The sequence below is a fragment of the Catharus ustulatus genome, chromosome 25 (genome assembly GCF_009819885.2).
Source record: "Catharus ustulatus isolate bCatUst1 chromosome 25, bCatUst1.pri.v2, whole genome shotgun sequence".
NCBI lineage: Eukaryota > Metazoa > Chordata > Aves > Passeriformes > Turdidae > Catharus > Catharus ustulatus.
Window position 1 is genome coordinate 1501226 of NC_046245.1, and position 26066 is coordinate 1527291.

Here is a 26066-nt window from a genome sequence, read left to right on the forward strand (position 1 = left end):
GGGTGGGCACTGTCCCCAGGGGCACCTCGATGGGCACCAAGGACACCTCGATGGGCACTGTCCCCAAGGACATCACCATGGGCACCAAGGACACCTCGATGGGCACTGTCCCCAGGGGCTCTACCATGGGCACTGTCCCCAGGGACACCTCGATGGGCACTGTCCCCAAGGGCACCATCATGGACACTGTCCCCAGGGGCTCTACCATGGGCAGTGTCCCCAAGGGCACCTCGATGGGCACCAAGGACACCTTGATGGGCAGTGTCCCCAAATTCTCCACCATGGGCACTGTCCCCAAAGACACCACCATGGGCACTGTCCCCAAGGACATCACCATGGGCACTGTCCTCAAGGACACCTCGATGGGCACCAAGGACACCTCGATGGGCACCAAGGACACCTTGATGGGCAGTGTCCCCAAGTTCTCCACCATGGGCACTGTCCCCAAAGACACCACCATGGGCAGTGTCCCCAAATTCTCCACTGTGGGCACTGTCCCCAAGGACACCTCGATGGGCAGTGTCCCCAAGGACATCACCATGGGCACTGTCCCCACGTTCTCCACCATGCTCACTGTCCCCAAGGACACCTCAATGGGCACTGTCCCCACGTTCTCCACCACGCTCACTGTCCCCAAGGCCACCACCATGGGCACCGCCACCCCTGGCACCTCTGCAACCTCCCCCGGTGAAACCTTCCAGGAGAGGTGAGTCCACAGCCCCATCCCTGGTGTTTGCAGCCTGTCTGCCCCATTCTTGGGGAGCTGTGCACAGCTGAGAGCACCTCCAGGACACCAGGGAAGGCAGAGAAGGCCACAAGGTCACCTCGTGCCCGTGCTCGCTTTGAGCTTGTCCGTGCCCCTGCGGGTGCTGCTGGCCCTGTGGAGCAGATGCCAGAGTCAACAGCTGTGCCTGTGCTCCTGCCTGTTCCCCTGGGCTCAGGATGGACACAGGACCTTGGGAAACGTTGCTGAGGCTTGAGCAATAGCCCTGGGGCACGTGTGGCTGCAGCAGTGCTGGGAGCTCGCTGCTGGACCAGGAGGGAGCTTTGGGCAAGGTTCACCCAAAGGCTGGGAGTGTTTTGGGCAGGAATTGTTCCCTGCTGGTTCCCCACTCCAATTCCTGTGTCCCAGCCCAGTACAAGTGGTTTCCCAGTGGATTTGCCTCCTGTGCTCCCCGTGAGCAGCTCCAGCTCCTCCCCCAGCTGTGGCCAGCAGCCAGCCCTGCCAGGGATGTGCTGCAGGTGCAGCAGGAATTGCAGGGTCAGCCAGGACCCAGCTGGGCAAAGTCCACAAATCCAGTTCAATACTGAGATGGGTTCCATCCACCCCATCCTGGCCATGCCAGCTCCCCCCTATCCTGACAGAAAGAGGGAAGGAACCTTCCAAACATGAGAGGGTTGTAGCAGCTCACCCAGAGGATGGATTTGTAAACTGTAAACAGTTGTGTTTATATGGAGCTCGTGTTGCCTTTGGAGGGGCTCGTTCAGCTGGCAGCACAAACCCCACAGCAGCTGTAGAAATCACTTCCTCATGAGCCAAACTCCAGATCAAATAATTACAGCTCTCCTTGACTGTTGACTTTCCTTTGATTCAGTCCGAATTTACAATTCCTTGGAAGTCTTTAGTGTGAAAACAACCGTGAAGGTGGCTCCAAAGCTAATTTAACCCTGCTGGTTCATCCTCCCCAGCTCCTCAGGTGAGCCACGGCTGCTCCCAGTTGTGTTACCAACTCTGCTCCTGCTGATTTGCGTCACCATCATCATCCTCACCCTGGCCAAAATCAAGCTTCAAAAGCAGACAGGTAAATTGGCCAGGCAGTGACTTTTGTGGTTGTTTTGTAAGGACTTTGTGATTTCCAGGGAATGGAGTCTGCCCCTGGAGCATTTCCACGTCCCAGACACGTGTCTGTCTGCAGAACAAGCAGAGTCCTTGAGAAGTTGTTTGGTTTTGTTTCAAACTCGCTCAAAAGCAAAGCAAACGAAAGAAATGGAAGTGCTGAAGCCCTGCTGAGAGCAAGGCTGAGGTTTTGTGCACAGAGGAGCTGTGGCTTTGTGAGGGATAGAAAATCCTGCAGGGGTGTGAGGGGCTTCACTCTGGGGCCAAACCCAGCCAAGCTGACAGAGACAGCCCCAAAAATCCCTCCTGAGAGCTGATTTGCAGAGATGTGTGCCTCTGGCTCAATCCAGACCACGTTCTATCCATACAAATAAATGTAGGGACAGAAATCTTTCAGTGATTGTGAAGAACACATTGTACTTTTGGTAAAATTTAAAAGGTTTATTAAAAAGACAATAGGAGACACATAAAGCAAAGGGTTAAAATGGTTGGGTGCTTGGTAAGTTAAGAGCACACTGCTTTGGGAACACTTTTTAAAATCCATTTTACAGTACATTAACTTGTTGCATATTTATAGTTTTTAATGTATTGTCTAATTTTCTTTTGAGAACTATTTAACATGGCTACGTTTTGGGTTTGTTTTTTTAGAGTATGTGTGTTTTTTGGTTTGTGGTTTTAATTTTTTTTGAAATTATTTTTTAATTTGGGTGGTGGATTTGTTTTTTTGTAGTTGGTGAGTGTTGATAATTGTTGTGTCAGATATAAGGTTTTTATCACACATTTATGGGTTGTTATTTTAACTAAGTGGGTAGTTGAAGCACACTATTTTTAAAAAACTTATGTCTAACTTTTGCTATTAGAAGAAAAGAAGCTTATATTTATATAGAAAAGCCATTTTAATATTATACATATAATATTTATTCTAATATTTGCATCCAACAATATGTCATGCACTTATAGCAGTGATGACAACAGTGCATTATTCACAGGGAGGAAACTGAAATAATTTGGCCTGATTTGGTGTGTGACAGCTGGAAAACTCACACAATGCTGGTGGGGCTGTTCCTGCAGTGCATCCCTGTGCTTTGTTTTAAAGGAGAAGGAAGGAGCAGCTCGGGGAGCCTGGAGCCAGCTTTGAGCCCTGCAAGGGAGGGGAAGCCAGGAGAAGAGCAGGAATTCAGGACGGGCTCTGGCAAATGTAGGTGGGTGTTTGCACTGCAAATCTCCCCTGATAAAAGAGAATAAATTCGGATTTTTCAGCAGGGAATTTGTGGCTTGGTAAGGAAAACACCTGCAGCAGGTTGGCAGTCCAGGAATCACAATGCACAGTCCAAGATTCACACCCTCCTGCCAAAACCTTTATTACTTACCAGGAAACATTAAACCTTGGCTTTCATAAGGCTTGGATTAAATCCTATATAAAGTTTATATATTTATTGTGGGCCCAATTGTGATTTTTGATTGTAAGTAGTAAAGCTGTTATCGCTCTTCCTGCCTGATTCCTTATCACCTTTCTCAGCATTACACAGAAGTAATTATTGTTCACTGTGTTGCAACCATGTCATTCTTTTTTGTTCTATTGTGCAGGACAATCTCTGCTATCCTTGGAAATATCAGGATGATCAGCTTCTATGTAAGAGCCTCAGATTGTTGATGATTTTAGAGAAAAGCTCCTGTAAAAATCATCTGAGCAAATATTTTAGAGTGTATCTGATCTGTAGGAATTTGGATCAGTAGGAAGGACCCTGCTGAAAAAAAAATTAATGGAATAGTGGCTCAGAAATGTGATTTTGTGTTCTCACTCCAATGCACTCAGAGCCAACAGGGTCTTCTGGGCCTAAATATAAAGAATAAAAAGAAAAATTATCCCTCCCCTAAAACCTTGAAAATAAATAATCAACATTCTGTGAAAATCTCCTAAAGGGGAGAATGAAACCCGGAAATTATTTGTGCCTTTTCTTCCCAGATTCTGGGCTGGGGTAAAACCTGGGATAATTCTCTGAACTCCTTAAAATATCATTTAAAATACCAAATTTGGCATAAACCCAGCAACACCTATGGAATGACTCCTACAAAAACCACACAGAGGCGATGCCAGATCACAGCTTCTTTTCTGTTTCATTATTTTACAGTTCCCCCACGGAGAAAAATTCCTTTTCCAGGTGCCCGATGGAGAATTGAGCCAAAACCTTCTGTGAAAGCCCCTGGGTAGCAGAGCTGGGAATTTTCTTTGTGGAAAACCAAGCCCCCAACACCTCCCCAAAACCCAAATCCCCTTTACTGAGATCTCACAGTACCCAAAGTGCTCCTTTTTTTGCAGAAGAGAGAATAAATAACACTCCAGAACCAGGCTATTTGTGGGTTGTTTCCCTGAGGGAAAAGTAAATCTGGGGAGGGGTGGGGAGGGAAGGACCTTGGTGGCTTCAGGGGTGCTCATGTCACAGAATCACAGAATGGTTTGGGTTGGAAAGGAGCAAACTGCTCAAAAAAAAAAAAAAAAATAAATAAAATAAAATCGGATTTTAAAAAAAAATCCTGATCTATGGAGTCATTTTCCAACATATAAACCACGTCTCACTTCAGTTTTCAGCCACCCACATTCCTAAATTGCTGTTTTTCCTTCTCCTCTCCTGCAGGGATGTCCCCAGACCCAGAACCAACCCAAACCCGACCCAAACCCAGCCCAGCCCCAGCAGCACTACTGCTTCCACACGGGAAATCCACACTCGTGGCTCATGCTGCAATCTGCACTCCCCAAATAAAAGCAATCCGAAGGTTGTTTGTTTTCTGGAGATGCCAAAACACTTTGGAACCTGTGCCTTGGCAGGGAAACACTTCCTCGTCAGCTAAAGCAAAGAAATAAATTTTTGCATATTTGCATGAGGCAAGGGATTGGTTTTACTGGAAACCTTGAGGGTGAAAGGGAAGGTTTGGTTAAAAAAACCTGTTCATCCACCTTGCATTAATTTTTCCTCCTTGGCATGTGCCAGCAGTTACAGGTTCCCAAATTTCTGCCAGGTTTTCCTCTGCCTGTGGCCATCCCATCTTCACCTGCAAGGTCCTAAAAACAATTTCCAAGGCTCTGCAAGACCCACAGGGAAGCTGATCCCGAGGGATCTGGGGCTGGGGGAGTGGGAGCTGCAGGACAGCAAACACAGCTGGCACCCCAAGAGCTCCTTCCTCGCCCCAAGAGCTCCTTCCTCACCCCAACAGCTCCTTCCTCATCTTCTTACTCATCCCAAAATCTCCTTCCTCATCCCAACAGCTTCTTCCTCACCCCAAGAGCTCCTTCCTGATCCCAAGAGCTCCTTCCTGATCCCAAAATCCCCCTCCTCACCCCAAGAGCTCCTTCCTCACCCCAAAGTCTCCTTCCTCACCCCAAAATCTCCTTCCTGATCCCAAGAGCTCCTTCCTCAGCTTCTTCCTCACCCCAACAGCTCCTTCCTCCCCCAAAGTCTCCTTCCTCACCCTAGCAGCTCCTTCCTGATCCCAAGAGCTCCTTCCTCAGCTCCTTCCTGATCCCAAAATCTTCTTCCTCATCCCAGAATCTCCTTCCTCATCCCAAAATCTTCTTCCTCACCCCAAGAGCTCCTTCCTCAGCTTCTTCCTCATCCCAGGAGCTCCTTCCTGACCCCAAGAGCTCCTTCCTGATCCCAAAATCCCCCTCCTCACCCCAAGAGTTCCTTTCTCACCCCAAGAGCTCCTTCCTCAGCTTCTTCCTCATCCCAAAATCTCCTTCCTCAACTCCTTCTTCACCCCAACAGCTCCTTCCTGATCCCAAAATCCCCCTTCTCACTCCAACATCTCCTTCCTCACCCCAACAACTCCCTTCTCATCCCAAAAGCTCCCTCCTCACCCCAGCAGCTCCCTCTTCACCCCAAGAGCTCCCTCCCCACCCCAAGAGCTCCTTCCTGATCCCAAGAGCTTCTTCCTCACCCCAAAAGCTTCACATTCATAGAAAAAAAAGGAGCTCAATGCCTTCAGCTAAACAAAAGCTATTTCCAAGGTTGGATTTAGGATGTGATGAATCTGTTGAAGATCCCAGCTCTGGGTCAGGATCCTGCTGCTCCCAGGCTCTGCAGGAGCTGCCATCCTGTCCCAACACATCAGCTCTCACTGAGTGCATGAGGAAAGCTCCAGGTGACCCCCTCAGCTGAAGGAATTCCTGATTTTGCATCATTAAAACAAGGCAAAGCAAGGAATCACTCTGAGCAAAAAGCTGGCACAGAGGTGCCCAAAGGAATCTCCACGGGCTTGACCCCACAGAGCCACCAAGCTCCTTCCCAAAGGAGCCCTGGGGCTTTGCTGGGAGCCCCCAGCCCTGGGGTGAGCAGAGGGGACACCCTGGAGGGGAAACAGAGCTGGGCTGGACATTGGCTGGGCATTGGCTGGGCATTGGCTGGGCATTTCTGGGCATGGTTTGGGCATTATTGTCTGGGCATTCTCTGGGCATTGTCTGGACATTTCTGGCATTGTCTGGGCATTGTCTGGGCATTGTCTGGGCATTAGCTGGACATTGGGCATTGTCTGGGCATTAGCTGGACATTGTCTGGGCATTTTCTGGGCATTTCTGGACACTGTCTGGGCATTTTCTGTGAATTGTCTGGGCATGTCTGAGCATTGTCTGGACATTGGACACTTCTGGGCATTGTCTGGGCATTGTCTGGGAATTGTCTGGTCATGTCTGGGCATTGTCTGGGCATTTCTGGGCTTTGTCTGGACATTGGACACTTCTGGGCATTTTCTGGGCATTTCTGGACATTGTCTGGGCATTGTCTGGGCATTAGCTGGACATTGGGCATTTTCTGGGCATTTCTGGGAATCGTCCAGGCATTGTCTGGGCATTTTCTGGGCATTGGCTGGACATTGGACATTTCTGGCCATTTTCTGGGCATTGGCTGGACATTGTCTGGTCATTGTCTGGGAATTGTCTGGACATTCTCTGGGCATTCTCTGGGCATTGTCTGGGCACTGCCTGGCCCTCCCCTGGGCAGAGTTCACCTGGCAGCGCTGCTGGACGTTGTTCCTTTAAGTCACCAGGGCTGGGAATGCCGGGCTGGAGGTGCAGGGAGTATTTAAACCAGGCTGGCAGTATTTAAACCAGGCTGGCAGTATTTAAACCAGGCTGGCAGTATTTAAACCAGGCTGGCAGTATTTAAACCAGGCTGGCAGTATTTAAACCAGGCTGGCAGTGCCACACTCACTGCAGGTCCCTGGGAGGAAAAGCGAGAAGTGCCAGGAGCAGCCTGAGTGTGAGTAAAGCTGCTTTGGCATCCTGGGGAGTGCACAAGCTTTTGTAGGGCTGGGGTGGGATGGGGAAGGAGGGGAACACGAGCCCTCAGCCACTTTTGAGGACCCTTCCTCACATGGGAACGCTTTGGAGCCATTTCATGCTCAGAGCATGAAATTATTTCTTCTCAAAGAACCCTAAGAACAGGCTTATGGCAGTTATGGTTTCTTCTCTGCAGCAGATTTTTAATATCTAATTTCTGAGTAAAAAAAATCCCCACAGATTAATTATCATTACAATATTTGCATTAAGTTTTAACATAAGAAATTAAAATGAATCAATATTACTGTAGTAATCTAAATTTCGCGACTCGCTTTTGAACCCCAGATTCTAAAATTTTAATTTTGAAATTTTAGAAGAGAGTCGCTGCAGTTGTGTCCCAAAGGAGCTGCTTTAGAAGCTCCCTGAGAAGTTTGTACAGTTACAGGAAGATAAATAGAACCTGAAGCTTAAATGAATGGACTGGATGGGATTTCCTAAAAGTGAGATCTGTCCCAGGGAAGGTGTGAGTGCTACACACCTGAACTCCTGCTCTGCAAAGGGAGCATTCCTATAGATGTCATACACTTCTGATAATAAATAAACATCACCTAATTGCAATTGTTAATGAATCCACACTGGCACTATCCATCCCTCCAGACTGAGGGACAAGTGCCCGTGGCCAGGAGAATGAAATTAAAATCATTTAATTGTGCTGGAATTGGTTTCACTTTCCAGCCCAAGAAACAAATGAACCATGAAGGTCTGATCTGAAAAGCAACGAGTGTTTACATGGAGGGTCTGAAAGGAGCAGAAAATCAGGTCTCAGCTTAGTGCAGAGTGGATCCAGCAGCTGAAAGGAACATGAATTTGGGCCAGCAGCACAATCTCAGCTGGGATTTCAGTCTCTGCCATGACTGTTTGCTCTATTGAATTTCTTTTCTGAAATACCTTGCTCATATGTTGGACTGACCCAAACATTCTCAGTTCAGAGGGTCCCAAGCACTGCAGGCATTCCTAAAAACTGCTGATTTCTTGGTAAATCCTGATGATCTCCAGCAAGTTCTACCTGAGTGTTTCTGCTCACTGCATCACCAAACCAGCCCCTCCTTTATATTCTCTCAATATTGTAAATCTGCTGGCAGCTGGAAATGTTTATTTTCTGCACGTGTTTGGGTCAGCTCCCAAATCTCACCCATTTCAAGACTTCCCCCACATTTCCACACTTGGGATTCTGTCAGTCCTAGGGAGAATTATCCTCAGATTTATGATGATTTGGAAGAGACCAGGAGCTGATCCCCAAGTTGTGCAAACCTGAGCCAGCAGCTGCTCTGTCTGGGCATGGAACAGTAGAATTCAATTCCCAAAAAAATCTTTTAGCTGGAAGTGGATTGTTCATTCTTAACCCCATGAAACTGGTGTGCATTAGTGGCTTTTCCCCATTCCACTGCAGGAAATAAAACCCATGGCAAGGCACAATCAGCAGTGGCCTTGATGGGCAGATGAAGATGGGAATCATCCAGCCCTGTGCAGGATGGGATTTGTTGCTGTGCCCTTTTTCTGGGCACAGAAACCTCCAGCACCTCCTCACAGCACAACTTTCCCTACAACAATTTACACCTGCACGGCTTCCCCATGCGTCAAAAGGATTTGAAGGGGGAAAATATTACCTATATATAAAATCTACAGAATATATGCAATATATCACCTCTGTGTTACTATTTCTCAACTGTTGGAATAGCAGCAAACATTCCAGAAAAAACCAGAAGGGCTCCCAGGCTGGAATGACAAGTGTGAAAATTAAACTTTTGTGTTTTGGCACTCTCATGGCCCAGCCTTGACATTGGGCATTGTGAGGAGCAATAGTTAATATCTAATGGGCTGCACTGGGCTGATCCCTGCAATCAATCCCTGCAGCAGGAATTCAGCACAATTTGGGAACTGAACTCTGCTGTTCCATGCCCAGGCAGAGCAGCTGCTGGCTCAGGTTTGCACAACTTGGGGATCAGCTCCTGGTCTCTTCTAAATCATCATAAATCTGAAGATAATTCCAGAATCCCAAGTGTGGAAATGTGGGGAAAGTCTTGAAATGGATGAGATTTGGAAGAGCCAGCCTGGCCAGAGAGCACTGCTGCAGGAAACCTGGAAAATACCAAAATTTAGGCATAAAATTGCACTGGAGAGGAAGGTGATGCCAGCCCAGGTCCAGAGGAGTGTCCTGGAACTGAATCAGGGAATTTAAAGGGTGAAGACACTGAAAACACATCTCTGAAGGTGTGGGGCTGGCTGAGGGGGACCTGCCCTCCCCAGGCTTCACACACAGCACTGAAATAAATGTTCCTGCACCCAGGGGAGCTGCAGTGGGGTTCAGAGCCCAGCACCAAATCTAAACAGTTATTCAGGAAGACAGCAGCAACAACAAAATTATCTGTCCTGAGCTGGGAAGTGAGAGAAAAGAGAATTTATTTCCATTTGCATTTTAAGAACATCTGAAAACAGAGCTCAGAGCTGTAGTGTGGGTGCTGCAGAGCACAGGAACCCCTGGCTTGGGTGGGCAGGGATCTTGGTAACCCTCCCAGACCTGACAGCTGAACTTTTGGAAGAAATCAGAATATCAGATTATTATTTCCAGATTATTATTGGCAGGGCTGATGTGGGTCCTGCTGGCCCCATGGGCTGGGGGGCAGTGAGGTGACACCAGGGCACAGCTGTCAGCCAGGGGCAAACATCAAGGCTCCCTTTGTGCCACACTATTTACTTTCTGCAGAATTTGTCATGTTTGCCTTCCTGGCTACTTCAGGGATGTGTTTGAAAGAATTTTTCATGCTCAGTGAGTTAATAATTAGCCAAGGACAAGTGGCCATTGAGCAAGGAGAAATCAGAATATAAGGAAGAGGCACAACAGAACACCTTTCATATTAACAGGGAAATAAAAGTTGTTTTCTTCTGGTGGGAATTACCCTCAATAAAATTGTGTCACTTGATGCCCTGAAATCAAATCCCTCTGATTGCTCATAAGGATTTTCTTGGCACCTCTCATCAGCTCCTGTGGGTGCCTTTTATGAAGGAGCAGGCAGGTGGATTGGGAGGTGTGCTCAGGAAATTCACAAAAATCTGATTTTTGGAGGAGCAACCCAGGCAAGAAGAGAGAAATAAATTCCCTTTTTCCCATCCAATTCCTCAACAGGAGCAATGAAAAACCAAATTCCTCTCCACTTCCACAACCCTCATATCCCCCGAGCAGGAATCTTATCAGATGATTAACAGTTTGCAAATGTGATTATTCAAAACTTTCCACTTCTTTTGCAGGGAATGCAAGAAAAATGATTTTGCTGGCGTTCCTGTTCCTGCTGGCCTCGCTCCCAGCTGGGTCTGTGAGACTCAGGTACCCCCCCAAGGCAGCCAGTGAGTGTCACCCACCTGGGCACAGATTTTGGGGTGGCCAAGGGACACTGGGAGGGGAGGAGGAGGGTCTGGAGCAGGCTGGCCTAGAAACAGAGGCTGGACAAAGTCAAAAAGATAAAAGTGAATCTATTTAATGATGATCCCAAGAGGCTGCACCCAAATTGGACGATGGTCACGAGTTTCTCTGAGATAAGTTTGGTTTATTTGCATGTCAGGGTTAATTCTCCTATTCCAGTTTCAGGTAATGAAGTCATATTCCCCCAGATTGCTTCCCAATAATTCATTTTGTTTATATTTTCAGGGCTTGAGGATGTAGGGGGTCCTTGAGCTCCAGGCCCAGAGGGATTGTTTTATTCTGACCAAAATGTGAAGTTAACATTTTATATGGAGTTAGACACTAAGGCAGTGCAGGATCTGAAAAATAAAAAACCCTAAAATATATAAAATATTTATTTATATATAATAAATATAAAATTATATCTAAATTATATACAAATTATATATAAATTGTATAAAAATATAAAAATTATATATGAATTATATACATATTATATGTGAATTATATAAAAATTATCTATAAATTATATATAATATATCAATATAATAAATATATAAAATATAAAAGCATCACAGGGAGCATCTTTACCTCATGGGTGCCCCTCACTGCCACAGGACCTCGGTGCCACTCAGCCCTGGGGCCACCTGGCCCGTGTGGCACCCTGGGCACTCACCTTAGGGCAGGACTCACAGCTGGTCTGTGGGCCAGAGACGGTTAATTAATAAGGGTTATTTCTGAAAAAAAATAAAAATAAAAAATTAAAAATTAAAAATGTATTCTAGTATTCTATCAAGGCCATTGGAGACCAAGAAGAGAAGGAAGAGAAATGCAGGAAGGAAAAGCTGCAGCTGGGAAAATTATCTTTAGGAAAGTCTTGGGGAAAGCAGAGCGTGGATGGTTTCACACCAATGAACGCCACCCTGACGTGTTGTAACCGATGGACAAAGTGGAAGCTGTGGGCAGGGTGTCAAAGACAGGCAGCTGTTGCAATAAAGGACATGAGCAGTGTGAAATGTGGCGTGTCTGTGTGCCCACCCCTACAGCGACATCGCTGTCACGAGGGAAGGCGAATAACAACGCATTTTTATGAGAAAATAAGCATTTATTGAAAGTTTGATCTGTATGTAAAGGATGGTTTGCAAAGCTCAGGCAGGACAGCAGAGGAAAACACTCTGTGCTATCACACAAAAAACAACAGGTGCTTAATTTGTGTTAAATGTTATTAATTCTGTTCTATCACTAGAACTGCTTTTCTGGCAAAAACCTTCATGTGTATCTTCACAGCCTGGGAAAAACCCTGGGCTATTGAAGGAAAGCTTGGGGAAAATCCTGTTTGGAGTTTTCCTGGGCCACAGCAGTGTGCACACAGTGACCCCAGCCCGTTCTCCCCGCAGTCTCCAGCCCCGTGTTCGGCCCCCGCCAGGTGCACGGCGTGCTGGGCGGCTCCGTGGTGGTGAAATGCTTCTACCCGCCCACCCCCGTGAACAGACACGACAGGAAATACTGGTGCAGGCAGGTGGGCGCCAGGTGTGCCACCAAGGTGAGCTCGGTGTACGTGGACCCTGCCTACCAGGGCAGGATCTCCCTGAGCGACCACCCCGAGGCGGAAAACTTCCAGATCAACATCTCAGCGCTGGCGCTGAGCGACGCGGGCACCTACCAGTGTGGGGTGGGCGTCAACGGCAGAGGGCTGTCCCACACAGTCGTTCTCAGCGTTGCTGAAGGTAATTACAACCTAAAAAAACCATTTTATTTGAGTTTTTCCTCCTCTCCCTTCCAAACGAGGCTCCACCTCGCGCGTGCGGTGTCTGAGAGCCGCGGGTGTTAGCACAGAAAAACAGAATCACAGGTGGTTTATTGAGAGCTCTGGGATCAGGGGTACAAACCCAAATCTGACTCCACATGGGTTCCAGAGGCACAGGTTTTTATACCCTTTTCATTATAGAATAATTATTAAACCCATATTGTTCTATTCTATACATTGATCTTATCCAAGCAGGGATTCTTGTGATTTCCATCAGCTCCCCAAACATCCTTTCTCATTATTCTTGTTACCATTCCATCGCTTCTCATGACTCTCATTACAATTAAACAATAATATATCCAATTTACCAAACAATTATTACATTTAACAATCACATGATGATTCCACAGGTGCAGTTTCACCTGATCCAATAAAGACAAAGCCCAACATTCGTTCCCAGGCCTGCTTCCCTTTCCAGCCCTGCCAGACCCAACCTTTCTTTGCACCCCCGAATCTGTTGTGTACAATTCCATGATTTTAGAAACATTTTTAACCCCGTGCTATCAGCAGGGGCTTTCAGATAATTCCATTTCTGTCTCTGTGCACAGCCCCGCCTGTTCCTGAGGCAGCTGAGCTCTTCTACGTGAAGCTGCACAGCACCTGGACCGTGTCCTGCAGCTTTGGGAAGGACACAGCCGACCAGAGGAGGTACCTGTGCAAGAAGGAGGAGGAAGGCTGCAGGGACATCATCAACAGCCACAAGGAAATCGATCCAGATTTCACAGGCAGAGCTCTGCTGACTTTTGAGGAGCCTCCAGGCTCGTTCAGGGTCACCATGACCCAGATGGACTGGGAAGACAGAGGCTTGTACTACTGTGGAGTTGGTGAATATGGGAAAAACGAAAAAATGAAGGAACTGGACGTGTTTGTCTACGAGGGTGAGCTGTTCCCAGGGTGTTTTCCCCTTCCTCTCTCCTTCTCTTCAGAAGCATCACCAGCAGTCTCACTTTATTTAGCAAGAACTTGAATTTTTCTTTGCTGTTATCCTATTCTCTCATCTACATACTTCTTTCTATTCCTTGAACCACCTGCAACCTACTAAACCATCACTAAATAAAGCTTGTGTCCAGATTTCACCTTCCCAGAGCTCTGCTCCCCACCCAAAACTCCAGCAGATAAATTCCAATCCCCCAAGTCTGAGGCAAACAAGCTGTCTTCAAGCCCCCAGTTCCTTAAATCTCAAACTGACAGATGTAAATGATCCCTCTAGCAAAGGGAGCAAAGCTTTGGAATATCTGCCCACAAAGCCAACAACACTCAGTGAATTTGGGGAAAAGCAAAGCTTTGGAATATCTACCCACAAAGCCAACAATACTCAGTGAATTTGGGAAAAAGCAAAGCTTTGGAATATCTGCCCACAAAGCCAACAACACTCAGTGAATTTGGGGAAAAGCAAAGCCTGGCTGAGCCTGTAGGATCAATCCCCACCTGTGCCAGGATGATCTCCTGGTGTTTGCACCCCTGAGCTTTGCCTGGCCATCCTTCAGCCACAGTAGCTTGGTTTGATCTGCTGATGTTGATTTTCTTGGGAGGGACACAAGTGAGACTCTTACAAGCCCTCATTTCGTTCTCCCAACAGATAAAAACTTCCCTAAGTTAAAGACCACAGTAACTGGAAAAAATGGAAGCTCAGCAACCTTCGAGTGCCTCTATGATCCTCTGCAGAAATCCTCCTCGAGGATCTGGTGCAAGTGGAGGATCCAGGGCTGTGACAAGATCATCGACAACGCTGGCTATGTGAAGGAGGGCTACGAAGGGAGAGTGGCGATGTTCGAGAACCCTGGAAACAAAACTGTCACCATCGTCCTGAACCAGCTGCAGACCAGGGACCAGGGCTTCTACTGGTGCATGTCAAACGAGCTGAAGGAGCAGCAATCATCCACAGAACTGAAGGTTGTGAAAGGTAAGAGTGAGCACTGGCAGCTCTCTGCCTGCTCAGGAGCTGCAGAGCCACCCCAAGTCACCCAGCTGGCTTTTTGGGAAGAGCTCTGAGCCTGAACTCACCTCAGAGAGGTTCAGTTTTGTGGGAATGCACACACAGAATATTCCCATGAATTATTTCTTAAGCCTTGCAAGGGAAGAGCCGTAATTAGTGTTAATTTAGCAATACCAGGAGCTCTGTCCCTTGAAGCCCCACTCTCACAAAGCAGCCCCAGCAGCCCTGATGTCCTGTTTGCCCTCACAGGAGAACCTGCACTGACAGGAGACAAGGAAGTGGATGCACAAGCAGGCTCCAGGGTGAATTTAACCTGCTCTTACCCCTGCAAGTATTACTCCTTGGAGAAGTACTGGTGCAGGTGGAACGAGAGCGGCTGTGCCGTGCTGCCAGCGCAGGACCTGGGGCTGCCAGGGCCGGGAACCAGCTGTGCCACATCCACCAGGACCGTGGTGCTGAGCTTTGACCCGGTGCAGAAGGAGGATGCAGGCTGGTACTGGTGTGGGGTGAAGCAGAACCGAGTCCTGGGGGAGACCATGGCCGTGGAGCTGCGGGTGAGCGAAGGTGAGTCCGGGCAGCCTGGCTGGATTTTTATCCTGTTCTGACCCACAGATGGGGAAACTGGGAGGTGTTTTACAAAACTTTTATTCTGTTTTCAGTCTCATATGAAGGGTGAGACAATACAGGTGTTATAATTCACGCCATCACAATCAGAGGCTGACTATTTCCTAATTACAAATTCAGCTTCAGGTGGTGATTTGGGAGGAATGGTTCCAGCAAAGGGGGCTGGAAGTGCAGAGGGGTGAGGCTGGGCTGGGAACAGCAGGAACTCATCCTGTGAGTGGCTCACCCCACCAGCAGCCCCAGCTCCTACACTGGGTTCTCAGAGACCAGAAGGAGCATTGTGGAAAAAAAAAAAAAATCCTAATTACAATACACTATAAGCACTTCTTTGCCCATCAGCTTTTGTCACATCATGCTGTAAAACACCTTAAAGCCAATCATCTAAAATTACCTAAAATGGGATCCATTACAATGCATCTTCCATAGTTCTATTTCTCCAGAGTACCCAGTCTTATTTGCAAGGCTATCCTTTAAAACTTTTTTCCCAGCTCCATTTCTCTCTCAGCAATATCTGTCCAATTCCATGGCATTTCTAAGTCAAGATGTGTCCGAGAGAACTCCACAAATCCATTTCCACGCCCAGGGAGTCTCTCCATCACCGCTAGGCTGCAGCAGCTCAAAGCAGAAGCGCTGGCACCCCGCAGCCTCCCGGCTCACTTTGCCTTTTCATTCACTCGGTTTTGACTTCCCAGTCATGAAAAACCAGCCTAAAACTCCCCTCTTTCCACACCAGTTTTGTTTTTAACCTCGTGCTGATTAATTGATCCTGTTACAATGGGTAGCATCATTTAGTTTGAGCACCTTTCAGGTGAAGAACTGATCAGAGATTTTGCTCCAGTGAAATTCTTATCTTAATAAACAGGAAACCAGTAAGGAATGGGAGAGGCTGACACCAACAGCAAGGTGGAATATTTTGGAATTGAAATGGTTTTGGGGGAGGAATATTGTTAGAAGCAGAGAAAGAGTCAAGCCCTGGGTATCTGATATTTCATCCTAAAAGGGTGATGGCCAAAGTGAAAACAGAGTGAAACAGCCCCACTTCATTGCTTTTGGTGGGCAAGGAGCCAGGAATAAAAGCAAAGCGAGGATGCAAAATTTGATCTGGAAACATTAGAGGCAGAACTTAGAAATGCAAGCCCTTTCACTTAAAAATGCAAAACCTTTTCAAAAGTTCATAGGCAGAGAGATCCTACTTGAGATTTTTCCAGTAAACAATTTGGTGTGAGAGCATTTCAGGTCTCAAACCCCGTTTTGAAGAACCTCTCATGGAAAGCTCTAAGCTTTCTTTTTGTCCCTGGGAGTTGTTTCACCAGGAGCTGAGAGTGCTGATATGGATCAGCCATCTCTCAGGAGCTCACATCAGCCAGCAGAGAAAGAGCAGAGCCTTGCTTGTGTTTCACAAGAATCTTTATTTCACATTTATAGGTTATGGGGGATTGAAACTACAGCCAATAAAAGTTTATACAAAGAACATTATCCAATCTAAGTGAGAAGTTCTAAAGGTGAACTGACCAATCACACAAACGAGTTTCTAACCAATTATCTTCCAAGGTGTCAGAGAGTGACCAAATTCTTAAGGAATTTGGCTTAACCTTGGTATCTAGGAGACCTTATCTATTATAGCAAGTTCCAGGGGCCAGGGGAAGATGGAATTGGGGGAATTGTACCATCCACAGAAAGCCAAAACCCATGGCAGCTCCGTGTCCACCCCAGTGGTTTTAGTGTCCAGTTCTCCTGGTGCTGCTCTCTAACCCCTTCCTGTCCTGGGGCACACAGGGAGCGATGCCAAGCACAGCCCAGAGCTCCTGGATGTTGATTCCAGCCGTGATTCCAAGCACAGCCCAGAGCTCCTGGACGTTGATTCCAGCCATGATTCCGGAGCTGCTCCCCTAGGAGGATCCCACAGCGGCGCTGAGGTGCGGAAAGGAGCCGTCCCAGAAAGGTTGGTTCTCTCCATCCCCTGCCATTTATCCCTCCTGTGGGGTTTGTGTGAGCCCACTGTGTTTGAGCACCCTGTGTGTGTTGTTTAGCAACACACAAAAAAAATCTTGTCCCCGAAGAACTTTGCTCTAAATGTCAGAGAAGATAAAAAGTGACAGCAAAGGGCAAGATGACTCACAATTAATCTCCAATTCAAGAAGGAAATTGTTAGACATTCCATGTACAAAGCAACTATTTGAAAGTGCTTCTGTTAATATTAGAGAATTTTCCTTCACGTATTTATAACCAAGCTGCTGACACAGCTGTTTCAGCCTGACCTCAAACCTACATTTTTATTTGAGTTTGATTTTATTCTGTGTGCTAGAATCCACTTAATTGGTTGAATTGCACCATGCTTGCTCAGAATTACCATCCTACCCAAATTTAGCCTGCTGGATTTCCACATGCATCACTCTCAGTGAGTCTCTCTCCCTCAGTTCCAGCTCTGATGAAAACCGTGGCTCCAACACTGTGGCCTTAGTGCTGGGCCCTCTTGCTGGCCTGATCCTGCTTGCTGTGACAGCCTTTGCCATTGTCAAATACAGGCAGCTGAAGAGATCTGGTGAGTCCCTGCCTCTCTGGGCTCAGAAACAGCAGCACTGAGTTAAAACAATACCCAGGTGCTGGGCTGAGCTGCTCTGCTGGTGCCACACCAGGATGGGCAGGAAGGTCCCAGTTCCAGAGAGCTCCAACCCCTGCTCCTCTCACTGACCCCTCCAGAGAACTCCAACCCTTGCTCCTGCTGTGACCCTTCCAGAGAGCTCCATTCCCTGCTCCTCACTGACCCATCCAGAGCTCCATTCCCTGCTCCTGTCACTGACCCATCCAGAGCTCCATTCCCTGCTCCTCTCTGACCCATCCATGATCTCCAACCCCTGCTCCTCACTGACCCATCCATGATCTCCATTCCCTGCTCCTCACTGACCCATCCAGAGCTCCATTCCCTGCTCCTCACTGACCCATCCAGAGCTCCATTCCCTGCTCCTCACTGACCCATCCAGAGCTCCATTCCCTGCTCCTCACTGACCCATCCATGATCTCCATTCCCTGCTCCTCACTGACCCATCCATGATCTCTAACCCCTGCTCCTCACTGACCCACCCAGAGCTCCATTCCCTGCTCCTCACTGACCCACCCAGAGCTCCATTCCCTGCTCCTCACTGACCCCTCCAGAGCTCCATTCCCTGCTCCTCACTGACCCATCCATGATCTCCATTCCCTGCTCCTCACTGACCCACCCAGATCTCCATTCCCTGCTCCTCTCACTGACCCCTCCAGAGCTCCATTCCCTGCTCCTCACTGACCCATCCATGATCTCCATTCCCTGCTCCTCACTGACCCATCCAGAGCTCCATTCCCTGCTCCTCACTGACCCATCCATGATCTCCATTCCCTGCTCCTCACTGACCCACCCAGATCTCCATTCCCTGCTCCTCTCACTGACCCCTCCAGAGCTCCATTCCCTGCTCCTCACTGACCCATCCATGATCTCCATTCCCTGCTCCTCACTGACCCACCCAGATCTCCATTCCCTGCTCCTCACTGACCCCTCCAGAGCTCCATTCCCTGTTCCTCACTGACCCCTCCAGAGCTCCATTTCCTGCTCCTCACTGACCCATCCAGAGCTCCATTCCCTGCTCCTCACTGACCCATCCATGATCTCCATTCCCTGCTCCTCACTGACCCCTCCATGATCTCCATTCCCTGCTCCTCACTGACCCCTCCATGATCTCCATTCCCTGCTCCTCACTGACCCATCCATGATCTCTAACCCCTGCTCCTCACTGACCCATCCAGAGCTCCATTCCCTGCTCCTCACTGACCCATCCATGATCTCCATTCCCTGCTCCTCACTGACCCATCCAAAGCTCCATTCCCTGCCCCTCACTGACCCATCCAGAGCTCCATTCCCTGCTCCTCACTGACCCATCCAGAGCTCCATTCCCTGCTCCTCTCACTGACCCATCCAGAGCTCCATTCCCTGCTCCTCACTGACCCTCCAGAGGACTCCACTCCCAGTGTCCAGGCTGACACAGAGCCCAGCTCTCCAAGGGCTTTGCCCACTGTGTCACACCATCACCTGGCACAGAGGGATTGGGTCTTTGTGTGCTCCCACCCACTTTGAGCGACACCTGAGGGATTTTCCTCCTCCTCTCACCAGACCTGGTGTCCGTGGGGAGCTACAGGACCAACATCAGCATGTCAGACTTTGAGAACGTGAGGGACCTGAGCGCCTGCAACAGCGCCAAGGAGATCCAGGAGACCCCGGTGGGAGGGGACGGTGAGTGGCCGAGCCCAGCCCAGCCCTGCCAGGTTGAAACACCCCACAAAGGGCACAGCATCCCCTGGCAGCCACTGCCCCTCCCCAACACCCTCCTTTCTCTGCCTGCAGAGTTCATCACCACCACGGACACTCAGCAAAGCGCCGTCGACACGACCAAGGCAAAAAGGGTAAGAGGAGGCAGGAGAGAGGCCACTGAGCTGGGAGATGTGACCACAGCCCTGCAGAATGTCCCAAAGGGGCTCTCTCCTCCCAGGGGCTTTATTTCTTTCCATTTTACACAGATCCAGTCCCCAGGGTGGGTCTCACCCCTGTCCTGACTCCCTGGACATTAACAGCAGCCACTTTGCTTCAAGAAATAAACCCAGGCAGTGTCAGGAGGGTTGGGTTGTTGGCAGAAACACGAACCACTGGGATGAGCAGATGGCTGGAAAGCATCACATCCCACTTCAGTGGTTCAGGGGGCACGGGAAGGCAGGGAGGGCTCTGCCATTGCAGAGATTTGCTGTGCTCTCTGCCTCTCCATCATTTTCTCTGCCTCCCTCCCCTCGGGTAAGATCGTGGTCCAGCACCTGCAGGTGCCAGATTCAAGGCAGTGTTTTCCAAAGGCTGTTCCAGCAGGAGAGGTGTGAGTGCCAGGAGCTGAACTGGACACCAGTAAAGCCCAGCAGCTTAAAGGCAGGGCAGCTGGGTGCCAGGGACAGCCTTGCCAAGGAACCCCAAACCTAAAATCCTCTGGGGGGTTCCTGGGGTGATGCTCACATCAGCACAGCGTGACCTGCTGGATTGTCCCATCCTCCTGTGGATATCCACAAAAATATCCTGAGATACCCCCTGCTGCCCATCCCTGTGAGCTTTCTGTTGTCCCTGGGAGTTGTTTCACCATGAGCTGAGAGTGCTGAGATGGATCAGCCATCTCTCAGGAGCTCACATCAGCCAGCAGAGACCAGAGCCTTGCTTGTGTTCCACAAGAATCTTTATTTCACATTTATAGGTTCAGGGGGGATTGAAACTACAACCAATAAAAGTTTATTCAAAGAACAGCATCCAATCTAAGTGAGAAGTTCTAAAGGTGAACTGACCAATTACACAAACTAATTTCTAACCAATTATCTTCCAAGGTGTCAGAGAGTGACCAAATTCTTAGAGAATTTGGCTCAGCCTTGGTATCTAGGAAACCTTATCTATTATAGCAAGTTCCAGGGGCCAGGGGAAGATGGCTTTGGGGGAATTGTACCATCCACACATCCCCACGCCCTGACTGTGCCCTCCTGTCCTTGCAGAGCTCCAAGGAGGACGCTGAGCTCACCTACTCCTCCTTCCTGGCCACCTCCGAGAGCATCGCCCAGGGCGGCTCCGTTGGGGACAGCGCTGTCCTGGACGTGTCCCCTCCCCAGGACCGGCTCTGAGGGGAGGTGACAGCACCTGGGACCGGCTCTGCCTTGAGCATCACAACATCAGCAAGCAACACTCTTCATTGCTCCCACTATTTGCTATAGCTTGACCCTTTTTTTTTTGTTTTTTTTTGCTTAAATTCAGCTTTAAGTGGTGATTTGGGAGAAATGGTTCCAGCAAAGGGGGCTGGAAGTGCAGGTCAGAGGGGGAGGCTGGGCTGGGAACAGCAGGAACTCATCCTGTGAGTGGCTCATCCCACCAGCAGCCCCAGTTCCCACACTGGGCTCTCACAGGCCAGAAGGAGCATTGTGAAAAAAAAAAAAAATAAAAAAAAATTCTTATTTTCTTTTAAAGGCAGCTGGAAAAGCCTTTAGGACAGCTGATGCTTTTGATTCCTCTCAGCTTTCCCGACCTGAGGGCAGCACCTGCAGGCCAGACACGTCTGGAGTGTTTGAATGCACGAGCAATTAGAATCCAGTGGCTTTCAGCAGATGGGGAGCTCAGGGTCTGTGGGGTATCACAGGAGAGCCCACCCAGGGAGGCACAAAAAGGGTGGGAAAAGCTGAATATTCCACAGATAAAGCAGTGTAGGAAGCTGTAATGACAAAGAGGTGACAGTGGCAGGCTGGGTTAGCTGGCAAACACTGAGTTTCATTGAGATTAAACACAAATAATTCCTGAATTGTGGATTCCAGAATTTCACTGAGGATAAAACACAAATAATTCCTGAATTGTGGATTCCAGAATTTCACAGAGGATAAAACACAAATCATCCCTGAATTGTGGATTCCAGAATTTCACAGAGGATAAAACACAAATCATCCCTGAATTGTGGATTCCAGAATTTCACTGAGGATAAAACACAAATCATCCCTGAATTGGGGACTTACCCTTCTGGGATGAGCAGGGCAGCATCTCCCTCCTGCTCCCCAGTTCTCACACCCACACTGCACCTTCCTGCCAGCCCTCAAAGGGAGGTGAGGGCTCCCCTGCCCCAAACCCAGGGTCCCTCTGCATCCCCAGGGTCCCCTCTCCATCCCCAGGGTCCCTTTTCCATCTCCAGGGTCTCTTCTCCATCCTCAGGGTCCCCTCTCCATCCTCAGGGTCCCCTCTCCATCCTCAAGGTTCCCTTTCCATCCCCAGGGTCCCTGTCCATCCTCAGGGTCTCCTCTCCATCCTCAAGGTTCCCTTTCCATCCCAGGGTCCCTGTCCATCCTCAGGGTCTCCTCTCCATTTCTAGGGTCCCTTTTCCATCCCCAGGGTCCCCTCTCCATCCTCAGGGTCCCCTCTGCATCCTCAGGGTCCCCTTTCCATCCCCAGGGTCCCCTTTCCATCCTCAGGGTCTCCTTTCCATCCTCAGGGTCTCCTTTCCATCCTCAAGGTCCCCTTTCCATCCCCAGGGTCCCCTTTCCATCCTCAAGGTCCCCTTTCCATCCCCAGGGTCCCTTTTGCATCCCCAGGGTCCCCTCTCCATCCCCAGGGTCCCTCTGCATCCCCAGGGTCCCTCTGCATTCCCTGCATCCCTCCTGCACCTCCTGCACCTCCTTTGGCATCAGGAAATACCTGAGGGGCACAGGGAGCAGAGATCTTTCCTGTGGAAGGGAATCACCAAACGCCACCCAGTGTGTCAGGGAAATGCTGGGGCTGTCCCCCAGCTGGGATATGGAGCACCCAAAATGGGGCAGAGCAGAGCAGAGCTGTAAATAATGCACAGTTTTGGGACAAACTGAGGGGATTTAGCAGCACTGGGGTCTGAGTTTGGTGTTTGTGGCATGCCCAGAGGGATTCATCAGCCCTGGCATGCTGGAGTGCCAGCCTCTGCTGTAAAAGGAATTCAGAAAGTTTCACCAGCAATATAATCTTATAATTCCGCAGAATTTTGACAAACAGACTCAGCACAGTTTCAAGTGGGGTTTATTTGCAGTCATCACAACCAGTTTCCACAAAACTCACTACTGAGTGTCAGTAAATTGCACAATACACTCAAGAACCTTCTTTCTATTCAGCAACCACATATCTTGCACAGAAACTTTTTTACTGAAAAGGCAGAAAATATCATCTCAAGAGGAAACACAGATTTCTAAGGCCTCACATACCTGCTAGGACCTATTCTTGGAAGCATTTCTCACCCTGTGCTTCTCATTTCAGCCAAATCCATCAGTGAGAGCTGACACCAAGCCCAGGTTTGTGCAGCATCAGCTGCACCAGAGTCCTCCCAGGCAGCTCTCAGCACTCATTCCCCACATCCCCTACACAAAAAAAATCTGCAATTTAAACAACAATTTTATGACATGATCACAGCTTATGTGTGCCAGCAGGAGAAACCCTTGTGGCTTTTCCCTGGGAGCATCCTTTGGTAGCAGCGAGGGCGATGCTGATTTAATTAAACTCGTTATTTCCCTCTTAATGAAGATTCTGCCGATGGCCCTGGCTGGCAAAGCCCTCCACGCTGGCCTGAATGCACTGGGGCTGCTGAGGAGTTGCACTGGTTCATTTATTTATTTATTTATTTGTTTGTTTATTTATTTATTTATTTATTTATTTATTTATTTATTGTCCCTCCCATCCCCTGCAGCTCCCCAGCCCCTGGGGTAATTAACACCTCCCACTAACGAGATTTCTCCATCCAGTCCAGGAGGATGTCCAGCTCCCCCAGGGATTTCATGGCTGCAGATGTGACATTCAGCTGGAATGATAAATGAAGGAGTGAGCAGACAGCACCAGTAGAACCCAACAAAAAGAGAATTTAAATTCTGTGTGAATTACCAGGCTCGGTCACCAACTCACCCCTTCATAGTTTGCAAGAATTTGCTTGAATTTCTCCGTGGATTCCTCCCCACACACACAATTATTCTGCTCACGCTGGAAAAGCAGGATTCATTCATTTAATTCATTAAAAATAAGATTTTAAACAAACAAAGGTTTTGCTGGGCATCACAGCCTGGGGCACTGTGGGAAAGGCTGCAGGACCCTAAACCAGGCTTTAGCTCACAACGGCTGCCTGGACACAAGGACAGGATTAAAACTGGGCTTTAGGAGCAGCAGGGGAGTTTAAAACAGAACAGAACACTCCTCACACCACTCTGCTTTGTATTCTCATTTATAAACAAAGACTTTGCAGCTTTGCACCTCTCCAGGTTGGTTTAGGGATGAAATATTAAATATTAGAGATGCAGCCCTGCTGGAGCAGAAGCCAGCACTTACACACTGCCCAAGTTTCCTCCTGGCACTGAGGAAGGAGTTGGCAATGCTGCTGATTTTCCTGTTCACAAACGAGTCCTCGGTCCTGCAGTGCTTGAAAACTTTGTCCACGTAGAAGGTGAAGAGCTGGTGAGTGATGCAGCACCTGTCTGAAGGCTTAGAAAATGAATTTAATGGTGAAAAGTTCTTCGAAAGAAGCTGCAGTGACTCTGGGATAAAGCATCTCTGACAGGAAGCTCGTGGTGGCTGAGCACAGCAGGACAGTTTGACTCACTGAGCTTCTTCAGTGCTGCTCGATTGAAGCTGATAAAATAACTGGGAAATCATTTCAGCCTGATGTTCCAGGAGATCCACCCTCAGCGAGTCTCACTAAATAAAACCAGCTGAATTTGCAGCTGGAAATCAAAACTGAGACCTGGGCAGTGGCCTTGCCCTGAGCTGTGGGGTGTGGGAAAGATGGAAATGATTGATTGGTGACAGATTGCACTTCCCAAGGTGACACCCACCTGCTTTGGGATCCCCAGGCCACCTACCTTCAGCTTGTGGAGGGAGTGAGGGTGGGACAGGATGCTCAGGGTGCGGATGGGGTCTCTGGATTGCTGTGGAGAGATGGGCAGGGAGCTCCAGAGGGGCTGCAGCAATCCCAGCCCCCCTCAGCCTGGGAATACTCACAATATTGGCTTTAATCGCTGTGAATCCAGCCCTGATCTCTGCCATGCTCATGGAAACCCTGCAGGTTCCAAAGTGGAAGATTTTGCCCCCGGCTGTTGGTGTCAAATTCGCCCAGCAGGACACGGAGAGGAGGCAGAGGAACAAGGGGGATCCTCTCATGGCAGCTGGGAGACCTGCCCAAGGAGGAGAATATTCCTCTAATTCTCCTCAATAACTGTGAGCCCTATGAAAACACACACATTTTTATATAAAACTTGCACCTCTGCATAGAAAACCCCACACTCATAATTAACTCTTACCCATTTCTTTTTTACTCCCCATGAGCCAGAGGAAAAAATAATAAAAATCAAATATTTAACACAAGAGGTCAAAAAGAAAAGGAGAAATAAATAAAATACCAATTAAAAATGCATCTAAAGAGAGTTCTTCTGAAAAAAAATGCTATCAGAAAAATAAATGCAGTGAAATTAAATTATTAAGTCTAATGGCACAGAAACTACAGGAGGTAACTGATTATAAATAACAGATCCCAAAGTCTTGTCCCAAAAGAAAACAGCTTCCCTCTGGAATAGCTGAGTTAACACAAGTTTTGTTAGCACTGAAAATTAAGGTTATTAATGAAAAAAATATTTCAGAGGTAGGAATACAAGGGAATACCCAAAAGGACACAGAGCAAGGGATGGATTCAGTGCCTTACCTCGAGTGGCTTCACCTCTCTCACTGACCTGGAGATTCTCAAGGAGGCGTTTTTATCCCGGTACCAGCAGGAAATAACTCTTGCATTAACTTTTGGGATTTTTCTTGCTTTTCCCAGCACGCATTTCCCTTTGTAATTTGCAGAATGAACGAGCTGGTGCAAGGGACCAGCTCCCTCTCCCACAGGTGTTTCCCTCACCTACGGAGGCGGAACTCTGGCACTGCTGCCTGCCCTTCCTTTTGGGAAGAGGCTGTGACCAAACCCAGGGGGTCACAGCCCCAAAATAGAGGCTGTGACCAAAGCCAGGGGGTCACAGCCCCAAAATGCCATCCTGGAGCGATGCTGGGCCATTCCAGCTCCTCTCAGAGCTCTGCCATGTGGCAGCTCGGTGGCACCAGCCCAGTGGTGCCAGCAGCCCAGTGCACCTGGTGGAAGTGGTGAAAGTCAAGGCCAGGGTGTTCTCCATCATCATCCTGGTACCAGTGGCCTTTTCCTGCCATTTCCAGGGAATCCTGCTCCCAGATTTGAGGGATCCTGCTGCCAGGGTCAGGGAATGCTGTTTCCATTTCTCCATCCCTGTCCCTGCTGTTGGAGGCACAGAAACACCAGTCAGGGTTTTGGAGGACACAGGTGGTTTCCAGGGTCAGAGGGGGTTTAGGAGATCATCACTCACAGTCCAAATCACCCTGCAGAGGGGCAGAGGTGTCACTGACACCTTCCCAAGTCCCCAGCCCAGTGACATCCTGATCATCCCACCACAAACCTTCCCTGCTGAGCAAACCCAGGGCAGCCAAGGAGCAAACACGTTCTCCTCCCAGCACTTCAGCCCCAGGGAAGCAGGATTTGTCACCTGGGGCACGTTGTCACACGGATGTGCCAACCCCAACCCCCTGCCCTGCTGGCTCCA

At 48.7% G+C, this 26066-nt stretch overlaps 2 protein-coding genes across 2 annotated transcripts; one reads left to right on the plus strand and one right to left on the minus strand.

Moving 5' to 3' along the window:
- The first annotated feature begins 10423 nt into the window (after positions 1–10423).
- On the plus strand, positions 10424–20700 carry LOC117007287 (polymeric immunoglobulin receptor-like). The gene is made up of 10 exons (XM_033080306.1): positions 10424–10511; positions 11964–12293; positions 12922–13251; positions 13953–14276; positions 14559–14877; positions 16756–16875; positions 17357–17475; positions 19075–19194; positions 19306–19364; positions 20478–20700. The coding sequence occupies exons 1-10, from the start codon at positions 10430–10432 to the stop codon at positions 20601–20603; spliced, it is 1929 nt and encodes a 642-aa protein (XP_032936197.1). The 5' UTR covers positions 10424–10429; the 3' UTR covers positions 20604–20700.
- A 2497-nt stretch (positions 20701–23197) lies between these two features.
- LOC117007065 (interleukin-20-like) lies at positions 23198–24621 on the minus strand. The gene is made up of 5 exons (XM_033079947.1): positions 24463–24621; positions 24324–24389; positions 23794–23946; positions 23377–23451; positions 23198–23275 (listed from the first exon to the last, which is right to left on the minus strand). Exons 1-5 carry the CDS (start codon positions 24619–24621, stop codon positions 23198–23200), a joined length of 531 nt encoding a protein of 176 aa, XP_032935838.1.
- Between the last annotated feature and the right edge of the window lie 1445 nt (positions 24622–26066).